Source organism: Adiantum capillus-veneris, chromosome 16 (assembly GCF_014529385.1).
Source record: "Adiantum capillus-veneris isolate H3 chromosome 16, ASM1452938v2, whole genome shotgun sequence".
NCBI lineage: Eukaryota > Viridiplantae > Streptophyta > Polypodiopsida > Polypodiales > Pteridaceae > Adiantum > Adiantum capillus-veneris.
The window spans coordinates 117060011-117081835 of NC_140946.1; the positions used below are offsets into that span (position 1 = coordinate 117060011).

At 43.4% G+C, this 21825-nt stretch overlaps 1 protein-coding gene across 1 annotated transcript in view; it reads right to left on the bottom strand.

Moving 5' to 3' along the window:
- Positions 1–1957: 1957 nt before the first annotated feature.
- The window catches only part of LOC147439717 (Nucleic acid-binding, OB-fold-like protein), a 93387-nt gene continuing 73519 nt past the window's right edge, over positions 1958–21825 (bottom strand). The window contains exons 2-15 of the mRNA XM_086485519.1: positions 8367–9927; positions 8041–8284; positions 7043–7103; positions 6867–6965; positions 6695–6793; positions 6335–6601; positions 6138–6251; positions 5970–6041; positions 5597–5683; positions 5364–5435; positions 5189–5278; positions 3731–3847; positions 3449–3517; positions 1958–2835 (exon numbers count right to left, since the gene is read on the bottom strand). Coding sequence (XP_086341645.1) covers positions 2761–2835; positions 3449–3517; positions 3731–3847; positions 5189–5278; positions 5364–5435; positions 5597–5683; positions 5970–6041; positions 6138–6251; positions 6335–6601; positions 6695–6793; positions 6867–6965; positions 7043–7103; positions 8041–8284; positions 8367–9927 — 3027 coding nt within the window. The 3' untranslated portion in view covers positions 1958–2760. The remainder of the gene's footprint in view (positions 2836–3448; positions 3518–3730; positions 3848–5188; positions 5279–5363; positions 5436–5596; positions 5684–5969; positions 6042–6137; positions 6252–6334; positions 6602–6694; positions 6794–6866; positions 6966–7042; positions 7104–8040; positions 8285–8366; positions 9928–21825) is intronic.

The window sequence follows — 21825 nt, forward strand, 5'->3', positions numbered from 1 at the left end:
CCTACACAATGAGATTCTAACAAAGTGAAGAGTAACTATTTGAGTAAAATATGCTTTTGGTGCAAATGAAGCTCATTCAAATCAATGCTTAATTAGCCAGTTGGGAAAGAGAGTACCGAAACATTTTATTTGTGCCATTATGAGAGAGCTGATTTTTGTTTTCCTATTCAAAATAAGAGTGATATTGAGAAGTGGTGATACACACTCTTTCTTCTTCTACTTCTTTCTCATCCTCTTATATAGACATTGTAACTTGTTACCTCTCCAATTTCAAAGGTACTCTCTTCTAGTATACTCACTTTAAAGCGTCCTCTTATACATACATATTTTCCCCAAGTGGAATGCATCCAAGAAGCAAAAACCAAGAGGGTTCTTTCCTCACAGGTAAAATCCAAGCCATTGAAGCTACAAGATCTTTTGAACACGAGGATCTCATTTTATTGCAATGCATGCTTCACCACTCTTACTTTCCTTAACTCATAGAACCCTAATTCTCACCTACTTCTCATAATTATATTGTCTCCATGATGCATGATGATGGCAATCATGTGAGTGCGAGTATGCACGTGTGCCAATTTGCATGCGTGCATGGGCCATCCTAAAACCCAAAGTTCACAAGGATCAATGGCTCACTGTGGTATCCCAAAGGCATAGTGGTAGTATGCAATAGGTTGAAATTGGACCAATGAAGAAACCCATGAGTGCTACTCGCTGGATGCAAGATAGAGTGTACCCATTGTGAGCAACTTGGATAAAGTGCATAAATCATCGGGTTCCATTTGTCAAATTGTGCAAATGTTCATTTGCATGGCAAGCCAATGCCCTCAATACCATTGAATCAACGAGGTACATAGCATCAATGCAGAATATTGCCATGGCAATTGAGCACCCCCTTGTCCCTAGCTTATCCAATAAAGTGGTGATCATCAGTCACAATATGGTCCAGACGCATGTCCTTTACACGAGCTTCTCCCTCAACAAGGCAAAGTATGGGGCACACATTTTGCTGTAGAGCTTCTATGTCAAGAACTCATTGAGTTCCTGCGTCAAATCTTTGCATTGGCCGTTGACTTCGGAGAAGTTTTGACTGCCATGTTTCTAGCAGTTAAAGCTATTGTAACATTTGCTTTTGGGGCACACGTGCCTATAAGTAAGTGCACTGGGGGTCATTTTTGCCAGATCAGTGCATGGCTGCATATCCACACAATGACGACTCAGCAGTTGTACTCCGAGGATTATTTAATATAAAAAGAGCCCCAATTCTAGCCAATATATTGGTTTTCATCTACTGGGTGTATATTGGTTTTGTACATTGAAAAGTTGAATTCATGTACTCCCATAAATTGCCTCAAATTCAAGCAAGAGGTGGGAAGGGATGACAAAACCCTTTCCACCATAACTCCACGGATTCTTACCTTAGCATGAAATCAACCAGTCCTTGAAAGAATAAGAATACATACATTTCAACCATCACTACAGGAATTCACCCCTAGCCACCTTATCACATGACTAAGCAATTTGACTAAACTCAATTGCACTCAAGAGATTGGGAACAGCACTAACCAAGTCTGACCATGCTCTTGGCTTTTGTAAATATAGTGTGCCATTCTATACACACTAGACCCGGTATATATGTACTTAAAACACTTGTCTACATAACAACTCACTTCATCATCTGATAGAACATTGGGTACATAACCTGCTTTTCTGTTTCTGCAGAATGCCCTGCAAATTATTCTTTAAAGCCAAGCTAGTACTCTCTTTGTTTTTCAAACAATTAGCAATTAACATGAAAGAGCAAACATGACTTAGGGATCTTTTGCATTGGGTGCTGACTGACCATCGTTCATAAGCTGACAATACACAGAATAATTGAGACCTATTCTACTAATTGTGGAGAAAGAGTGATCTCAACTTGTATTAAGCCACAATACCTTGTTTACATACGTTAACAACCTTTTATCAAGGCAAAAAACCAGCAATTTAATTATCTGACAACACCAAGTCTCAAATGTGTCAATTAAATAACTAGTGGATGGATGCATATTCCCCAAAGAAGAGTAATTTATCAGGATCTTTCCCAGCCTAAATTTTCCCAAAATGGTTGAAGAAGCATGAGCGTCATAGGAGGATCCCTTGGTTATTCCATTGAGACATGGATTACTGGAATTGGGCAAGGCATCAAAATAGATGCAGAAGTTAGTCAATAAGGCACCCTTGGGCATCAAGCAAAAACGAAAAAGAAAGTGAAAAATTATGCCAACTTATACATGCCTTTATTGAAGGCTACATACAAATATGATCCCAAGGTTGGAATCATCTTCAACCATGGTTGACCTATCACTGTCTTGTGAATGTATGCATGCCAAAAGATGCCATGGCCATATGACGAAGGTGCCTGAGCAATGCCCAAAGATATCGGCCCTTAAGAATAGATGGTACACCTCCTCATTGTCCTATATTTGAATCTCTGTATATTTAGAACAAGCTCAACCGTACCAAAACAAGGGTAAAAGGGATCATCATAGCAATCTCCACTGCTTACATCCACTGAAGGCCAACCTAGCTTGCTGCCAGAAAATTTCTTTGCAACGGTCAAACTGAGTGCCTTCAGAGTTCAATCTAATAATCAGAAGTGCCAAATATGGTAACTGCATCATGAACTCCCTTGTGGATTCCCCTCAACATTTTCCCTCGACATCATGATGTTCTGGCTTGACAGAAAATAAGGTGTAAATCTTGTCCAGAAAAAGTGATCATTCACACAGTGGAGAACGTGCAGAGTCGAATGCACTCCTTCATTTTCTCACGATTGAGCGTCGTATCCACAAGAATCTGCAGTACCATTTTATTAGAGTCTAAAATCTTAATTTCATCTACAATTACTTCATCCAAAATCACAAACGGACAACTTAGGCTAAACTAGTGTGGAGAAAGCAGCTTAAACTAGTTACCTAGGAGCCTGAATAGGATATCTTTATCAATCTTAAGGCAAAAGTTTCGTTAAGAAGCTTATGCTACATAATGCATTAGAGAACTCAAGCATTATTTTCATGGTTGTAGCACTAAAAGCAAATTGGTAGGCCGTTGCTGTGGAGTGAGTACTAGAATTTGATTTGATGGCTAAAATTTTTCACATTAGGACAAGCAGGCAGGGGTAGCCTTCATATCCAAGTTGGAGAAAAACGCCAGTAGTTGCACAATGTGCCAGACACAATAACATGCGATTGATAAATTTAGGAATGCTATGCAGAGCTCAGAAACAATGCAAGACATGTCAAACAGTAACTCTTAACTCATTGAACACCGTTAGACGCACAAGAAAACACCCTTACCATGTAGAACTCTCATCTATTTGAGCTTGTACAGTGTACCAGACAGAATGGTAAGTGATTGATAAATTAGCTCTCACACCAAATTTGATCGAGTATCAAAGAGCATAGCATACCTCTTGTATTTTGTTTTCAAATCGTGCAAGAAGCTTATAACCATTGCTCTGAGGGGTAGAGATTAACACCTGGCAGACAACATCAGTTGACTAGTTGATGCAAACCTAATACTTCTGAAGACACCAAAAAAGAAGAACCAGCCTCTAAAAGATAGAAACAAAACTTTAATCTTGAAAAGAGCAGTCGACATAGGACGTGTTGTGTAAACATGTCAACAGATATAACTACAGAACAGTCAACACTTATATTTGTTTACTTACAAACAAAACGAAGCTCCATACCTGGAAAGTAGGTGCGAAAGCAGAGCTATACAGGCACCGTCCTTTTGATACACTTGAAATGTGATCCATTTTCTCTAATTTGCTTATGAGATCTCCCAGTTCAGGCCAATTCACGTCCTACATACAGAGTGACAACTACCATAACCATGAAGATGATCATACGCAACTATTGCAAATCGTACAATGCCTGGGGCTAGCCCACCCGTATCAAGATACATTGAAGCACGAATTATATAGAAAACATAATTACTTTCTGGCCTCTGCCAAAAAAGGGGGGGGGGAAAGGCTTTTGTGCCTCTTTACATGACCTCAGTTTACATGTGGAGTGCACAATCACCCACCAAACACAAAAGCCTGACATTCTATGTATCAATATAGTCACAAGAGCACTAGAAACCCTCATTCCTTAAAGTGAGGATCCCATACCATGCTGATATGTGTTGCTTAGTTGTTCCCATTCAATACAGCCAATTTTCATGCCTATTTAGTGGGGAGCATCTATGGTTAGATAAGAAAAGACAGTGGAAGTTCCCGGCTAGAGCCCAATCATGGTGCAAAATGTTATTGCATTCGGTTTTCTGTAGATAGAAAGCGAGAGATGATTGGCTATAATGGGTTTGGACAGAGGTGCAGTTAGTGCCCGAAGAAGTTTATCGAATCTCCCAAGAACACGTACAAATTGTATCCAGCTGCCAAAAGGAACAATTGATTTGGAGGAGCCCTGGATGGCGAGGAGAGCAGCCCAACCTAAGTGCTGGCGCTTTGGATCAGTTTGCCACAGCCGCCCATTTGCAAACCAATTGCATTGGATTTGAGGAGGACGAGTATCCCACTTTCACAATAGGTTTTGTAATTAAAAAAACCCGGTCACCTTGCCCTTCCCAACAGCAAAGAAAAACATCGTCCATAGCTCATAATGAAAATCGTTTGGCCTACCTGGAAGGCCTGCCGCTCTCATATTCCCGGAGGTAAGTGCAAGTAATAAGTGAATGAAGGAGAAACATTTGAAGAACAATGGAGTTTGAGAGACGCCTAATTACAACCCAAAATCATTTAACAGCACAGACAAAAAATTTGCAGGTGACTGCCATCAATCCTAAATCAGCGATTGGATTTATTACACAGAAAGAGACTCCAATGTGCAAACTTCTCGGCCAAAGATAGTCTTGTCTCATCTTGTTTAAGGAATTGTCCAATTCTATCAGACTGCCTTTTCCTTCAATTTAATCATTTTCATGAGTTCTAAGGTACCTGAAACAATGGAATATCAATTAATAACAGATGCCCTGAGACCAACCCTAATCACCCAAGGCGGCATCTACAAGCCCCAAGCATACTAGAGACCCCAATCACAATATGCTGGCACTATTTGTGTGAAACACTACGGTAATACACTACTGCAAATGATGCCCACAAAAGAAACAGTCAAAGAAAACCAAGAATACAATGAATACATACCAATGATGCATCAGCTTCAACTTCATGCAAAGAGCTGTTAGTGTCTAGATCTCCAACTACAGATTCCAAGGTTCTCTTCAATGGATCAGGCTGTTCATCAAGTATAAAGATCACTTGGTAAGTAATTCTTTTGTTTTTGCAATGTCATATCCTAATTCAAAAAAACAATCAATACCTGCATTTGCTTAAGAGACAGGTTGATCCGCTGTAGGGTTCGATCCAGCCTGCATACCTTGGCCTTGATCACCTAGAACAGTCAACACAAGCTGGAGGAGGCTTTTTACATGTAAGTGAAATCTAAAAGAGTCTTAATATCTGGCCACAGGACATATGAACTGGGGGAGCACCAAACATTCAATTGAAAGGTACATAATGTCAACATAATTAAGGATAGATGGAATGTCCAACCTCTCCGATACTCAACAAAGATGCTGGATCCAGCCTTGTGTTCCATGAAACTTCAGAATGATGAATGAGTGCAGGCACACCATCAACCTGAAAAGGCACTCAAACATGAGTTCAAATCAATCTTTGACGACCTGCAGGTGAAATGAATGTGTAAAATTACTTCCATTGGTAAAGCACAGCAAAGACATAAATGTAGAGACTCTAATTTTGTAGGCTTGGCAACGACACAGTCATGATATTTACATAAGTTAAAAGTAGCACAAAGGGCAGACTAGGAGTAGGCTAGATAGTCAGTGTGTATGAATGTCAGTGGCAAAGTGTGGGGGCCAACGCAGCTAAAGACTGTTTTTTTCTTCAAATGTGGTAGACTGACCTCCACAAATACACCAATTGGGGTGATACTCTTCACTTGACAGGACACGACCTCTCCCATCTTGAGCTGTGCCTGCAAAGAACATTATCCTTCTTTTTGCTTCCAACAAAGAGAAAGAAATCCTTAATCTCTTCTCAATTTATTGCAACCACATGCAACATAACAAACCATCAGGTCAGCTTTCTTCTGCAGAAGTTCGTGGCCACCAAGGTCTGCTTCCTTCTCAGAAACTCTAAGCTTCCTTCTACCCTTATCAAGAAGTTTGACGATCACTTTGGTCCTCTGCATATTGTAGCCATAAATTGGTTGGTAAAACAAACCCAAGGAACATGTCTTTGAAAAACAATCAATACACCATTTTGTACCTCACCGACAAAACTTGAAATAAGCTTTGAGACCTCTTCTCGGTACTTAATTCTTAAATCATTGAGATCTCCTTCTGTTGCTGTGCTGAGCTCACTCTCTTCTACATTTTGAGTGACCATGCCGAACACATTGTTACCACCCTTCACTGCTCTGATTTGACTCAAGCCATAACCTTTCTGTTGTGCCCAGGAACTAAAATCAACGAGCCCTCTTTTGGGGCTCAATTCAAATGACGGGAGAAACCCTACTAAGCAACCAAGCGAAACCTAGAAAAAGAAAAAAAAAACAGGCCTTTCAACTAATTATGGAAAGGTGATGCCATTGTTTGTACCAAACAAAATGGTTAATCAAGTTCTTACAAATAAACCAGCTGAGTTACTTCCAATCATCTTCACTTCAACCTGCTCTTTTGCTTTCAACAAAGCCTCTGCTCGAGCCCACTCTTTCTCTTCCTCTTCCTGGAATTCCAAAGCAGAATAATTCATTCTACTATATCAGAGATAAAAAGGGCCACAGTCACATTGGTATGACCTTAGCTTGGTGAAGCTTTGGGTTGGAGGCCTCCAAATTTGCAAGCTCAGAGTGATGTGAATCGGTATGCTGTGATGGCCTCCGCAGCATGTTGATAGACTGCAGCAAGAGATAATCATAGCTGACTTCTTATTAGCAATAAACACTCATGAGAAACATGTTTAATCATCTCGAACCTTGGCTTGTTGGTCAGTTCCTAATGCCACACTTTCCGCAGTGAGTTGTTCCTCTTGCTCCCTGTCATCATCACCCTCTCAGTTCAATTCCTTGATCAGCCTCAGACAAAAGCAAATTCTACAAACATTATTGAATACTTGAGTTTCTTCCAAATTAGGTGATAAGGCTGAACATGGTAAAACAAGTCAACCTCATGCAAGCCTCAATGACAGAGGAGTTGACTGTAGCAGTGATGGAATACGAAATGCTGGAAGGACTATTTCTGCCTACACAAATTTTTCAGCAATCCGGTGATTTTCTCCCATATTTTCAGCCCTTACCCCTTCGATACAACAGTCTAAATGTTGGCAATCAAATGCCAAAGTTGTATATAAGATCTGAATCCAAGAGCAACTACATTTATCACAGATCAACAAGATAAAGTTCACACAACATGGCTCTTCATATCTACAAAGAAAACTGTTGCAAGTATATTGCTAAAAATTAGCGATAAAAGTAATGGGACCCCCAAATTATGCTCGTAACCTAAAAGGAGAACTAACAGCTTACTGAGCAATTCAATAAAACATCAAATATTCATGGCTGTTCTGACAATTCACAATGAATGATACCTTCTCTCCAGCATATAATAGTCCAGCCAGCCACAAAAACAAAAGCCCATGAATTTAACAAAAGAAGACCTTCCTAAAGGGTGGATAATATTCTAAAATTCTAGGTCAGTGTCTGCAACATCTGTCAATATCGATGACCATCTTGTAAGACTAGGAGAAATTAACTGCTTCCTGTTACATTGCACATTAATTGGCAGAAATCTTCTAAGGAAATGGGGCTCTGTTTAGTATAGGTGGACAAACTTTATGCTTACACAATGAACTCACAGACCTTGCTATTTGCTCACCTGCACATACACAAGCAAAGAACGCCACACGCACCCACATGTGCGTGTGAGAGCAAAAGGGGCAAACATGCATGTGATGTAATGTTAAAGACAGTCGACCTCTGTTGATCTCTGAAAGATGCTTGGTCTACTGCAAGACTTGACACATGTCTTGGGTCAACAATCAGATTGTTGGATCTCAGCAAAGTTTCCACACTTTCCTCTACTTGACCGACTGTCTTAGAATCATCCCTTTCTGCACAAACACTGCTGGGTCTTGAGGAAGAATCCATACTCTGCTCTACTTCACAGAATGCTTTAGAATCATCATTGATTGGATTGTTAGGTTTTATATCTTCTCTTTCTGCGCAAATATTAGATGCTTGTCAAGAAATCTCAGGATTATGAATTAAATCTTGCATTGGTTTTGAAAGACTCTTTCTTACCTTCGGATGTGAGCCCTTTTGCTGAATTTGTGAATGTAACTCTGGCAGGCTTTTTTAATGCCCCGACTTTCACATGCTTTACTGTGGAACCATTACTGGTGCCTTCCAACCTACCTGACTTGGGCACATACGAAAGCCTGTTACTCGCCTCCCTTGCATCCTTGAATGCATCGGAGGTCCCTAGTTCAGCAAGGTCCTCAGGAGATTGAGCTAAACTCTTGATCTTTAAGACCGGCTTTAAAACTTCATTCCCATCGTCAGAACCACTGCCAACTTGCAAAGGATTTTCCAAATCAATACCTTGTGCATCATCCAAAATTGCACTCATTTGAAGGGTCGTTTCGATTGCACCTCCTTTCAAACCATTATTTTTATGGCCATTCTTATTATCAATCTGTGTGGTAGATGTTTGCCTTTGCTTACCAGTTAAAAGTGGTGTGCTGCTATCTTCTGTTGGAGGTGTGCTTACTATGGAGACTGCTTTCTCAAGAAAGCTGGGTTTTCTAAGTAAAGACTCGTCTAAAGAGTTATCTACAAGATCTTTAGTTTTGGCCCTCCTCGGCTGAATAAATTTACCAAATGAACCTCGATGTCTAGATGGAGGAGCAGCAAGCTGTGGGATAGCAGCAGCCTCATCTAAACCTGTGTGATCCTTTACATCTGGAGGCATGTGTGACTGATAATCTTGAGAAATATAAATTTCTTCACTAGACTGTGCTGATGACAGTGCGACACCACTGCTTGCTTGAATCCCAGGCTTTCGAAGCAGAGATTCATCCACGGGGCCGTCAGGGGGGTTCTTTGTCGATGATGATGTTGCCGTAGTTTTTTGTGCTGGCTGGATAAACGTGCCTGGTGAGCCTCTATGCCTTGAAGGAGGGGAAGCAAGGTTAGGAAGAGCAGCAGCTGCATCCATTAGTCTAGAGGCGCCTTCAGCTGTGGGTTCGGTAGATAGATTGCTTTGCTCCACAGGAGGGTCAGCATTTGATGTATTAAAGGCCTTATCTAGCAACCGTTGAAACTCAAGCTTGGATGCCTTCCTTGAATCACTATACTCTGGCATTTCTGAAATTTCTGGTTGCAAACTTTGAGATGGGGACATAGTAACTGATCTTGGAGAAAGGACTACGGTGCTTCCCTTATCTACAGATGGCCTGTGCAACATATTCGCATCTACACTCGTCTGTTCCATGGCTTTCATACTTTGAGAGTCAGGCCCGTTCACATTGTTGGCTGCAAGTAGCGAAGAAGGCCTGATTGATGATAGGGCTTCTGAACTTTGACTAGAGAGAGGCTTGTGAAGCAAACAGTCATCAAAACTTTCCTGCACATCAGCACTTGCCCCATTCTTTGGCAAGTTGACCAGCACACCACTTCGTCTCAAAGGAGGTGATGCAAGACGAGGCACATCTGGACCGAGCATAGAACCATTTCTAGAAGGCCCTTTTGGGCGTTCCACTTTCACTGCAAAGTCAGCCTTCTCGACAAGTTCTTTACCAGCCTTTGCCTCTTTTTCTAGGTCAATGTAAGTAGAGTTTGGATCTATCTTTCTTCTGAGAACCTGCCAGACCACATAAGTATAAATTTAGTACGTGAACTCGGGCATTTACAAAATAATAGAATGAGCATACAAGACTTAATACACAATCATGGGAATATATGGCAACTTATTCTTGGCTTCAAGATTGCTTCCATGTTTCTTGTTCCTCACCCCCTTAGAACAGTGGATCAAGCTTGACGAGCACATTCAAAATTAGTCAGAAGATATCTAATAGCTTTCGAAATATAGCCGTGAAAAATTATATTACTACTTTCACTGTTTGGAGCTTGCACATGAACATTTACTTGTAGCATCTTGCTAAAGTTATGTGCCATTCCAAGTTCCAACAAGACAAACTTGGTTGAGTAGCTTGGCCCTACAAAGTCTCTCTGTTAAAAAGTGCTGATGTGGCTGACCCGTACGAATGACTCGACTACTGATGTGGCTTACCTGTACAAACGGACTGGATTGTATGCATGATTGCTGCTGATGTTGTTGGCTGTATGGATATAGCGATTATATGATATAAAGTATGGACACAGTAATGATGTGGCAGCCTAACGTAGCTGCTTTTAGCAATGGACTGATATTGTTGCAGTCTACCCAAAGAGCTTCAAAGATACAAAGACACAAAGACCATGCTTTTCAAGTCTCCGTTCCCCGTTCCCATTCCAACTTCCTGCTCTGAATCCCCATTCTGTGTTCAGACGTGAGTGTTCATAGCAGGGCAAGGTAGAAAGGTACGTAAGGTACGGTACGTGTTCGGTACGTACTGTACGTAGTACCGAATGGATTGAGTGGTAAGGTACGTAAAATTCGTAAGGTTTTTTTCGAAAACGTCAAAAACCTACAATACGGTCCGTACTTGATAATAAATTCATAAGTATCACTTCTAGGATATTAGCTCACTGTTCTACTATCCAAGGCTGTCATAAATAGACAATCCAAGGCGAGTCATGACCACTTTCTCGACATTCAATATTCACAAACAAATACAATTCAAAGCTTCAGTTCTCTCTCAAATATACTTCAACAAACTTCAAACTTCAAACTACAGAGAACTTCATATTCATCATGATTTGCACACTGTATAGTATTCGACAAACGAGACTTGAAACTTGAGAGGCAATACAATTCATAAAGTACTGAAATGACACAGAATCATAGATGGTAGACCGTAATCTCATCAAAATACCAAGATGAATCATGATAGAATCCATACAAAAAAAATGACATCTAATAAACCATAATTCACAAAGAAAGCCACAAGTCCTGACTCAACAAAACTACGAAGCATGCTAGCAGTTGCACTGCTGCAAAGTACATACTACTAACTGAATGAGAATCAAAAATCCACATCAGACTCTGAAGATGAGGAGTCTGCAATAAACAGGCGCCCAAACTCTCTCTGTAGTACTCTGGAGTCAATAGTTTGCAATAAACAGGCGCCCAAACTCACTCTGTCTCAATAACCAGGCGGCCAAACCCCCAAAACAGAGGCGAAATTAAATCCGAAAACGCGAAGGAGAAATCCGTTTTTTTTTTTTTTGGGGTACAGTACGGATCCGTACGGTACCGTACCGTACTGTACGGACGTACGGTACCGTACGGATCCGCACGTACGTACGGATGTACATACGGATCCTACCTTGTAGCAAGGAATGGCATTTCATGCCCGTTGCCATTCCCCGTTCCTCATTCCAATTTCCTATTCCACTGACACGCTCCTTTGGCATTTGTGACCAATGCAATTGTATCCAAATCTTCAGATAAAGAGACTTCCAAGGAAAAGAAGAAGGGTAAGAAGCTGGTTCAAAACAAGAAGTTCACAATCCTTCAAATGTCTGCTGAGTGATAAGCAAGGAAAGTGTTATGGGTGGGGGTGAAGAAGAGCACATTTTGGCAAAGTGTCTTAAGGAGGAGGAAAATCCCAGAAGACCAACCAGAAACATCAAAAGCGGCACGGCAGCGAGTTTCTAATAAGGATAGAGAAAGCAGGACTTGTACCAGATTTTACGGGGACGTCCAATGACCACGATGATGACAATACTTAGCTCTCCAAGGCTGAAAATGCTGGAAATGAGGCTTGATGTCACGAGGTTGTGGCAACCACTAACCTTAGTTGCTCGTTTCTTCCCCTTGATTTTTATTTAATTTTTGGGACCCTTTTTTGAAGTCACAAATGGTCGGACATTGTATGGCCAGTGTGAAACGGTCGACGGCCGGGAGTTTCACCCGCAACAATGGAGGGCAGGTCGCCACAAGATGGTCGGGCAAGTCGGCACTGAAATCCGAGCATTAAAAGTATGTCTAGGCTCAATTTAAAGTCGTTTAGGCCCCTCGCGACACTTATAAGTTGGTGGGTACTAGGAAATTAACACAAAAGTGGCATAAGGAACACATGGCGGCTCCAGATGAAATTGCCAACCTCATCCCAAGAGGGGGTGCCCAAATTGAGTGGAGGCTGATTTTTGTTTATTGTGCTCCACAGTGTGTGTGAGTAGTGGGTGCAGGTGATTACATCTTGATTGGAAAGCTTGCCTTCTCCCTTGTTAAGTGCAGCGGAAGTGAATGTTGAACTTTGTTCAAGATGAGTGCTCCGAATTGTGCTCAAGGGTTCCTTTTACTTATGGAAGGGAGAGCCTTCCGTTCCTTTAGTGAGAGAGTGCAATGGACACAAACAAAGTGGAGAACACTGTGAATGAAGGTGCTGAGACTGAGAGATAGAGAGAGAAGAATACGACACCAGAATGTTGTTAAACCCTCCTCCGAAGACCCCACTCTCTATGGCGAGAGCGGTCTACTATTGATTGCACAAATCTCTACAGTACTTTGGACTTGCCGACAATGTCGACGACGAGACGGGCTGAAATCTGCAAATCTTTATCTGCTGAATTCTGACTCTATGTCGATGGCGACGATGCGACGACGACGAGCTGAAAACGCAGATGCTGAAATCTGAGTTTTCCGAGCTAAAACTGCAAACTTCAGTGGATCTGACCGTGCGGCGAGAATCTGCTGCGGGAAGGTGAGATCTACGATGTTTGGGACTTCTACTGCGGTGTCTGACTGCTGAAAACTGAAAACGCTGGTGCTTACTGAGGTTCCGTCGCGATGAATTTGCAAAACGCCGAGGCTGATCTGCAAACCAATAACGCTAGGGCTGGTTCTGTCCTGCACGAGAAATCTGCTAACGCTAGGGCTGATCTGTTGTGTTGTTGTGGAATCTGCTAACGCTAGGGCTGATCTGCTATCTTCCTATTGCCGGGGCTGATCTATCATGCAAAAACGTAGGCTTTCAGAAGGGCTGAAAACGCTAGGTCTGTTGTTGCGGGAAGGTGGTCTTGCTGAGAAGGAGCCTGTTGAACACGAAGTTCCTGCTGCCTCTTCTACCAGAAAGTGCTAGCGCTAGGTTTCTTATATAGTTGCTTGTCAAAATTGCCCTACCTAGTTCCCAACAAAAGTCACTTAAAAATAATAAGTGAAAAATGTCAAAAATAGAAAAAATAGGTCTATGTACTGTAAAAATGCTCCTGATGGGTTTTGATGGAAATCTGATGATCATGTTGTGTGCAACCAGAGGATAAGCATCTACACTAAGTGTCTGGACATGCACGGTTTGCGAACAGACTCACAAAAGTGCCAGATCACTTTCTAATCTAACTGAACTGAACCCATGTCATGAAGTAGCTTGTCCACGTATACATAGGGTTAGATGTGTCACGTGACATCCCCTCCTTTTCAAAGTGAGATACTGGTACCGAACTGTATGGCGTCGAGGGAGATCGCCAATAGCGTCTGGAATCCTGGAAAGGACTGTTCGTCGGCCCACTCTGATGCGTGGGTCATGCGATACTTGAACTTCATAAAGGTCTGCAACGCTTGTTTCTTTGGGCCGCGCCGAAAGCGACACAAAGTCTTCTGTGGCTCCTTTGATGCTTCAACTTCGTCGATAGTCACGCGTCTAGCTTCTTCAAGAATCTAAGAGGATAAAAATTCCTGAAACCACTTTTAACACAAAAACATGAACATACCCATTCCATGTAAAGTGAGTGGAAAAAGACTAGTCTTCTTTAAAGACTGTGCATGCAATGTAGATGAACATATAGACGGAGTGCCAAACCGTTCATCAAACACACGCAAACAATGGGGTTGAAACTTGTCTTTCTGATCTAAATCCATCAACTGTGGCAAATCACAATGGAAATGCCGATGCTTGATGCTCAATCTTTCTTGTGCTCTTTCGGATATTGTGTCATGCCAAGGAAGAGACATGTAATGTGAATTCCTTGGGTGCAAACATTTCAACTTTTCATGAAGAATTCGCATACTCCGTGCTCATTCATGAGTGAATCGTGCTCATCGTACAATATGGCATGCCTGTGAAAAGGGATCACATAAGGACGGTGACTAAAATACAGGAAAGCATCACGAATGAAACACTCGAACAATGCGTGCTGACTAATCATTCAAACACATAATACTTCCTGTGGGGGTTCTTTGGACCTCGACTCAAGAGCCAAGATCGGTTCTTCGTGATTGATCGAATCTTCCTGTGGGGGTTCTTTGGACCTCGACTCGAGAGCCAAGATCATTTCTTTGTGACTGATCGAATCTGCAATGAGGGTAGCTTCATTAGACAAAGTATCCACTAAACCATCATCCATGTGAACAATCACATCATCTTCCTGCAAATCATCATGCTTTTGAGAAATCAGATCTTGATCATGCGAATCATCATGCTCGTGAATAATCACATCTTGATCATGTTATCATTATCATGCAATTCATGTGTGTCGTGCTTTGGAGAAGACGAGACTAAGAGAGTCTCCTTCTCGTGAGTCTTTGCAATCTGTGCCTGCACATTAGAAAAGAGTCGCAACAACTCTTGTATGTGTCGGTTTCTCTGTTCGGCTGCCAAGCGCACTTGCTCTGTCACGTGACACATCCAACCCTATGTGTCCGTGGACAAGCTACAACATGTTCAGGGTTCAGTCAGTCCAATCAGTCTAGATGAGAAGTGATTTGGCACTTTTGTGAGTCTATTCGTAGACCGTGCATGCCTAGTCACTTAGTGTAGATACATATCCTCTGGTTGCACACAGCAAGATCATTAGTATTCCCATCAGAATCTATTAGAATCAATTAGGGGATTTTTCCAGTGCATTTAGCCTATTTTCCCTATTTTTGATATTTTTTACTTATTAATTTAAGTGACTTCCCAACAAAAGTAGGTAGGGCAATTTTGCTAAGTTAATATATAAGCAAACCCAAGTTAGCACTAAATGGCAGAAGAGGCAGCACGAGCACCTTGCTCAACAGGCAACTTCTCAGCAGAACCTTGGTGGATTCCCTCCAAGCAAGATCCCAAGCCCTGGCGACAAGACCACAACAAATCAGCCTAGTGTTTTTACGTTTGCAGAACCTCGGCGACAGAAACACCATTTTCAGCCCTAGCATTTTTGCATCTGCCAGCAGCCTCAGCGTTTTGTAGATCTATCGCGACAGAATCAGCCCTAGGACCAGCGTTTTCAGTTTTCAGCAGTTAGTACCCGCAGATCAAATCCCGAACCTCGCAGATCTCACCTTCCTGCAGCAGTTCCTTGCCGCACGGTCAGTTTCCGCAAGGTTTACAGTTTCAGCCCGGAAAACGCAGATTTCAGCATCTGCGTTTTCAGAGCGTCGTCGTCGCACGTCGTCATCGACATAGTCATATCATAGAGTCAGAATTCAGCACGTAGAAGATTTGCAGATTTCAGCCCATAGCGTTTTTGGACAGCAATAGAAAGATTGCAGATTTCAGCCCTAGTGTCGACTTCGTCATCACCGTCGTCATCGTCAACATAGCCTAGACTTGCATTAGTCTCATGCATCACCATTGTACCATATTGTGCAATCATAAGTAGACCACTCTCGCCGACGAGAGTGGGGCCTTCGGAGGAGGGTTGGGGTCGTATCTCTCTTGTCTCTCTATCTCTCAGTCTCATACACTTTCACGCACAGTGTCCATTCACTTGTTTGTGTCCATAGCATTCTCTCACTAAGAACGGAAGGCTCTACCTTCCATAAGAACAAAAGGAACCTTGAGCACAGTTCGGAGCATTCATCTTGAGCAAAGCGCAAACAATCATTCCGGTGCACCTAACATGCTCATGCTCACACTCTCTGGATGCCAATCTTTCTTCGTATTCATGATCTATGGCTGTCATTCTTTCTTGGTACTTACGATCAATTGCTGCCTTTCTTTCTGCTGTTCTTTTTTCGCGTTCTAACTTCCTGTCCATCATCATCTTGTCGAAAGCCTCCATAGGAAGTTAGCTGTTTCTACTAGAGAGAAATTTGTCGAGGGAAGGGGGCACGGTGCGAGTGTTCCCACTCCTAGTTTGTGAAAAAGCGAAGTGATGGTTCGGTGGTCTACCGGATGAAGAAAAGACCAATTGTGAAGCCTTGGAAGCAGCTTTTCGAATCAAATTCATAGCGAATGCGCAACTGCTGTACGAGGTTGAAGCAAAGTTTGAAAGGGGATTTTCACGCGCTCACATGGGAATTCGAAGCCCTTTGGGAAAGCTCGTCAAGGTAACTGTTGCTGCAAATGTTGGTTTTCTTAAGTTGAGCAAGTTTTTGGACTGCTTGCATGAAGAAGTGCGAGATAAGATGGAGATCGATGGCCCGGTGTCATATGAAGAAGCGGTGGCTCTAGCGAAAGGGCGGACCAAGAAAATTTTGAAGCGACATGCGAGGCAGGGTTTGCCAAGTGCTGTGGTGCCAAAGCGGTGTGATGCGATGGAAGTAAAGATGAGGACGGTGCAAGGGATGTGCCTGTGCAAGAAGAACCAAGGGTCTTGTGGTTACAAAGGGATAGAGTTGTTTCTATGCCGAGGATGCCAGTTAGAGCGGCTCTAATTGTGGAAGAAGTGAAGACAATTCCAGATCGGGCAAGAGATGTGCTGCCAAATCAAGGTATGGTTGTTACACTCCTTTGAAGAGTGCTAAAGATCGAAGGGTACGGTTTGCAGATGAAGTAGAAGCGATAAAGCTGGAGAAGATTCCAGATCTTGAGACAGAGTATGAGGTTGAACCGAGTGATGGCAGCTCTACGGATGCAGATACGAGTTGGGAAACAGAGTCGTCCCAATCAAGGTATGAAGAGTTTGATCCGTTGCATGTGCATGGAGATGTAGATATGTGTGAAAAATAGGGAGCAGTGCAAGCCCGTATGCTAGAGTGAGTCTGGAGACCAAGTGGAGGAGTCCATGCCTACCAATGAGGGTATGCAAGTAAAAATGATATGTGGGGCTATGCTAATGGCAGTGTTTGTGAAGATTACGGTGGAAGGTGCTATGATGGTGCAACAGGTGCACAAATTTGCCAAAAAGGACGAGTAGCCTTGCCTACAGATGAGGATCAAGATGATGCGGTGTGGGGAGAGTTACTCTTTTCTTTGGCCGAGCATAATGCAGCGGTAGAAGAGGTGGTTGAAGAACAACCAGTTGAAGCTGACTAGAAAGTGGAGTTGTTCGACCTTGAAGGACCAATGAAAAAAGAAGAAGGGCTTGATGATGCTCGGATCGAGTGCGTTGCTGGTGAAGAGGAGGGCGTGGAGTCAAAGATGGTGGAGATTCCAGTGCAACAGATATGTCCTAGGGTAGATGAAGAAGAACCCCAAACGGTGTCTTTGCTTCCCTTGAAGGTATATAAGAGTTGGTTGATAGGTGTGATGGTAGATACAGCTGTGCAGTGGGTGATCAAGCCATAGTTACCAGGAACAGCAAATTGGAACGGGGAACGGTGACTGGTATAAAATGCCATTCCCTGTTTCGGACACTCACGTCTGAAACACGGAACGGGGTTTCCAAACGGGAAGCTAGATTGGGAACGGGGAACGGCAACCTAAAAAGGACCATTCGCTGTTACTATGGATCAAGCAGTTTGCAGGGGTCCTTGGAGGAGGCCTCCACTTTATATGGTTGGGAGGGAGGATCAGGTATGTGCTGTGGCGTGTCAAGTATGTGTCTGTGCCGTGAAATTGATAATATGCTTGATGATGCTTGGTTTGATGTGGACAGTATGCCAAGGAATGCTTGAAGTGATAAAGGATTGCAAGGGGCAATTTATATGCATGGATGGTTATGTGCATTGGTGCAGCATTACATGAAGGTGTTGCTAATGGATGGACGGAATCAGTGTCAGGTGTTTGATCCAAGCGGAGGACATGCTATGATATAGGGGGTGAGCCAACCCACTTGAGGTTTGGCAGTAGGAGGCAAGAATAATACTATGAACATTTGGTTTTTGCTTTGCTGATAGTGCTTGCCAGGTTTTGCAGTTTGCACAAGAATAAAGCAGTTTTGTGGTTGAATATAAATCTTCAAATAAGGGGTGGGCAAAGATGGTGCAACCAAGGTGTGTTGACCATAGAAGACAACACATACAGGTATGGATAGGCTAGCAGGTGCAGGGATGGACAGTAAAGTAGGTATGATGTGTGAGATTGGCAAGGGGGAATTTGAAGTGTATGGCTGAAGTGCTTGAAGAGTGGAGCGTGTAGTTCTTTAAGGATTGGCAATCGGACTCCTAGTTGCCAAGTTACATGGCTTTAAAGTTTCAACAGAGCTGGTTCTGAGCCAATTTGATCGTTGGGAAATGTGCCATCAGGCGTTTGCAGAGCTAGAGGACGGTGTATGGAGTTGACAAGATGAGACGGCACGTCAAGCTAAGCTACAGGTGCCAAGTTAGAGCAGGTTGAAGTTGGCAGTTGGCCCTAACCGAGGAGGATCTCATGATTTTGCATCGGTTTGGTGTGCGTTGTTCGAGGTCATAAGACAATAAAAATAAGAAGCACACAGGTTGAGTTAAAGTCCGGTATACAGGCTTTGAGGAGGATTTGACGGCTCGATGTTTGGAGCTTTGGGCACCCTATGGCAGAAGGTCAAAGTTGGGGAAAAAAAAGAATCTTCCGAGTTTTTTTTGAAGTTTTTGAAGCCTTGGAAGGCAGGGTAGCCCAGCGAGCGCCACGTGGCCCATGAATGGCCCCATATGCAATATCCGGCCCCAAAAGTTTGCACTATACATCTTTGAGGCGTGGACTCCTCATTCACACCGAGTTGGGGAGAGAGGAACTCCTTGCTCCTTGGCTATGGCAACCCCCATCGGGCGTTGCCGCGGGCGGCGGTGGAGCAAGTTTAGACGAAGGTGATGGTGCACGGTGCCGCAGTTGTTGTGAGGCTTGCCGTCGACAGCGCCCGCGTCGGGTTGTTACAATGATGACGTGGCCTGCTGTGGGGGCTCATTCTCGCGTTCACAAAGGGCCCAATGTTTTTATATGAGGGGAGGCCGGTGGGACCATAAAATTCACTAGGATATGCTGTGTTGTTGAACCGCGGAACCTATGTTGGCGCCGAGACGTTGGTCTCTAACGAGGAAGGTAAAAGCTTGAGCTTGAGAAGCTGGGTCCCATGGCATTGTCATGCTGCCGTGACATCCCCCCCTCTTCTAAGAGAGGCATCTCATAGGTCTCAAGGAGACGGGGTGTCTGAGATAAGTCCAAAAGGTGTTGCACATGCTGAGAGCGATAGAAAGGGAAAGTTTGCCGAACTGTCCACACATGCAATGTAATACCAAAAAGCGAGTATGCCAAGTGTCTGAAGTGTATGAAAATACTAAAATGAGCTCTAGTGAAGCTGCACGAGCTAGATGAAACATTTTTTTTTCTTTTCTTGGTTTAGCATCTTCTATAAGAGGTTCTTTTGAATTTAAAAAGGCTTTTGCCGTTTGGCTTTCCCAGTTTTTGGCTTTTGCCATTGTGTTTTGCCGGAGGGCTATGGTGACTAGAGGCTATGGAGCTAGGCGATGTCTGTGCAGAGCCAGGAGGGCTGTCGCTGTCACCAGCGTGTGACTACTATCTATCCTTTTTGTTGATTTCTTTCTTATTATTTATTTACTTTCACTTTTTGGAAACACCCCTCGGGAAATCTAACTGCCCTGCATTGCATAGCTAGTGTGGAACTGTTAAGAGGGAGCCCAGGTGAAACCGGCCTGTTCAATCCAAAAAGGGCGGTAGACTTTACTTTAAACCTTGATTTAGCTTTCACCAATTATTAGTCGTCTATTATACCTACGCTATAGTGACACAAGAGAGGGGAATGGGATACAGATGCTAGAATGCACCTGTATGAGAAGACCGACACCAGATTGGCCCCTAACTTAGGCGCCCATTTCGGTATTTCTTTATTGTTCAAAAGAGGGAATAAACGCTGTGGCTCCCTACAAGCTGCCCCGCACAAACTCGGCTGAATTTCCACTGTTCTAGCCCGATTTCGGCAACATAACTGTACTGGAACCCTTCACAGTCAGTATTCCCACGCATTGGTTGACTTTCCCGACGCATACGGGCGCTTTGCAAAACCTGGCGAGAATCTGCAGCACGCTGAATTCTCTGTTTTCAGCCCTGAAAATGCGTCAGATCACCTGTACAGCGGTCCCCTTGCGTCCCCGAACCTCCTGGGGGTATTAGGATCCGTTTAGGGCCAAAACCCTAAACCTGCAAAAATACACAGCAGGCTGTAATTCACTGTTTCGGGCTCCGTTTCGCGTGCCGGTCGCATCCCTAGCAAGTCCTCGAGCTCCCGCACCTGTAGGGCTACTTGCCCTTTGAATCGGACGAGATTTCTGGCCTGAAACCTCTCCGAATTCACCTGTACCTGCGGGGGGATTAGCCGCTAGCTAATCCAATACCTGTGCAAGAGGCTCTTGCCTCGGCAATCGCGCATGAACCCACACAACTGTACATTGGTCAAATGAAGAGCCCACTAGAGGGGCATAACATACTGCCAAAGGGGAGAGAGATGGCAGTGCGTAGCGTGCAGGGCATCACTCCTGGCACCGCACTGTACATAGGAGGGAAAGCAAGCACTCCATAGCTCTTAACCTGTGACAAATCTGAAAATGAGGCTCTCCCCCTCCTAAATTCAGCACCACTTCTTGTTGCATGAGGCAAGTGCACCAGAATGTGCCACTTGGCACATTTACAAGCATTTTCCCGTTTCGGGGTTGCCGCCTAAAAATATCCCAACCGGTTGCCCAGTTGACTTCACGGCAGAGTAAGAAAATGTTCCCTTTGTCATTCCGGAGGTAATGACGCCAACACATTTTCAGGTCCCAAAATAGCAGTTCCCTAAATTTTAGGAGATGCTGCCATTGTATCTTTCTAGGTCATCCGACCCTCTTTGTACACTGCGGCCACATCCAGAACTGAAATGTAGCCTCTGTAGCGCTGGATTCCACTTTGGCTAGTCAATGACCCCACTTGGCTAACCATAGTCCTTGTCCAACCTTAGTGCTCTCTTGCCCTCAGGCCTGGACTCCCTCTGGACAGTTCCACACTAGCTATGCAATGCAGGGCAGTTAGATTTCCCGAGGGGTGTTTCCAAAAAGTGAAAGTAAATAGATAATAAGGAAGAAATCAACAAAAAGGATAGATAGTAGTCACACGCTGGTGACATACCCCCCTCTTGAAATCTTAAACGTCCTCGTTTGCATCTATGTCGTACATGCTCACTGTCAACACTGATGTATTCAACACCTGTTGACACATATACGACACATACATGCTCATTGTCAACCCTGGTGTATTCAACACCTCGTCGACTCATGTATTGCCTGCGTGTGAACCCTGTCCCAATGACATAGTGGTAGCTTCGCACTCTGCCATTGCTTTGAGTCACTAACTTTCCAATGACAAAATCGTAGCTTCACATTTTGCCACTGTCTTATAGTACACGTTGGATCCCATAACACTTTCGAGCATACCCAAACCGACAGTTTAAGAATGCAGTTACACATGTACTCTTCAATAGAAGCAATCACTGTATCCTTGACAAAGTGACAAGAAATACTCACTTCTATAGCACTAAGCACACT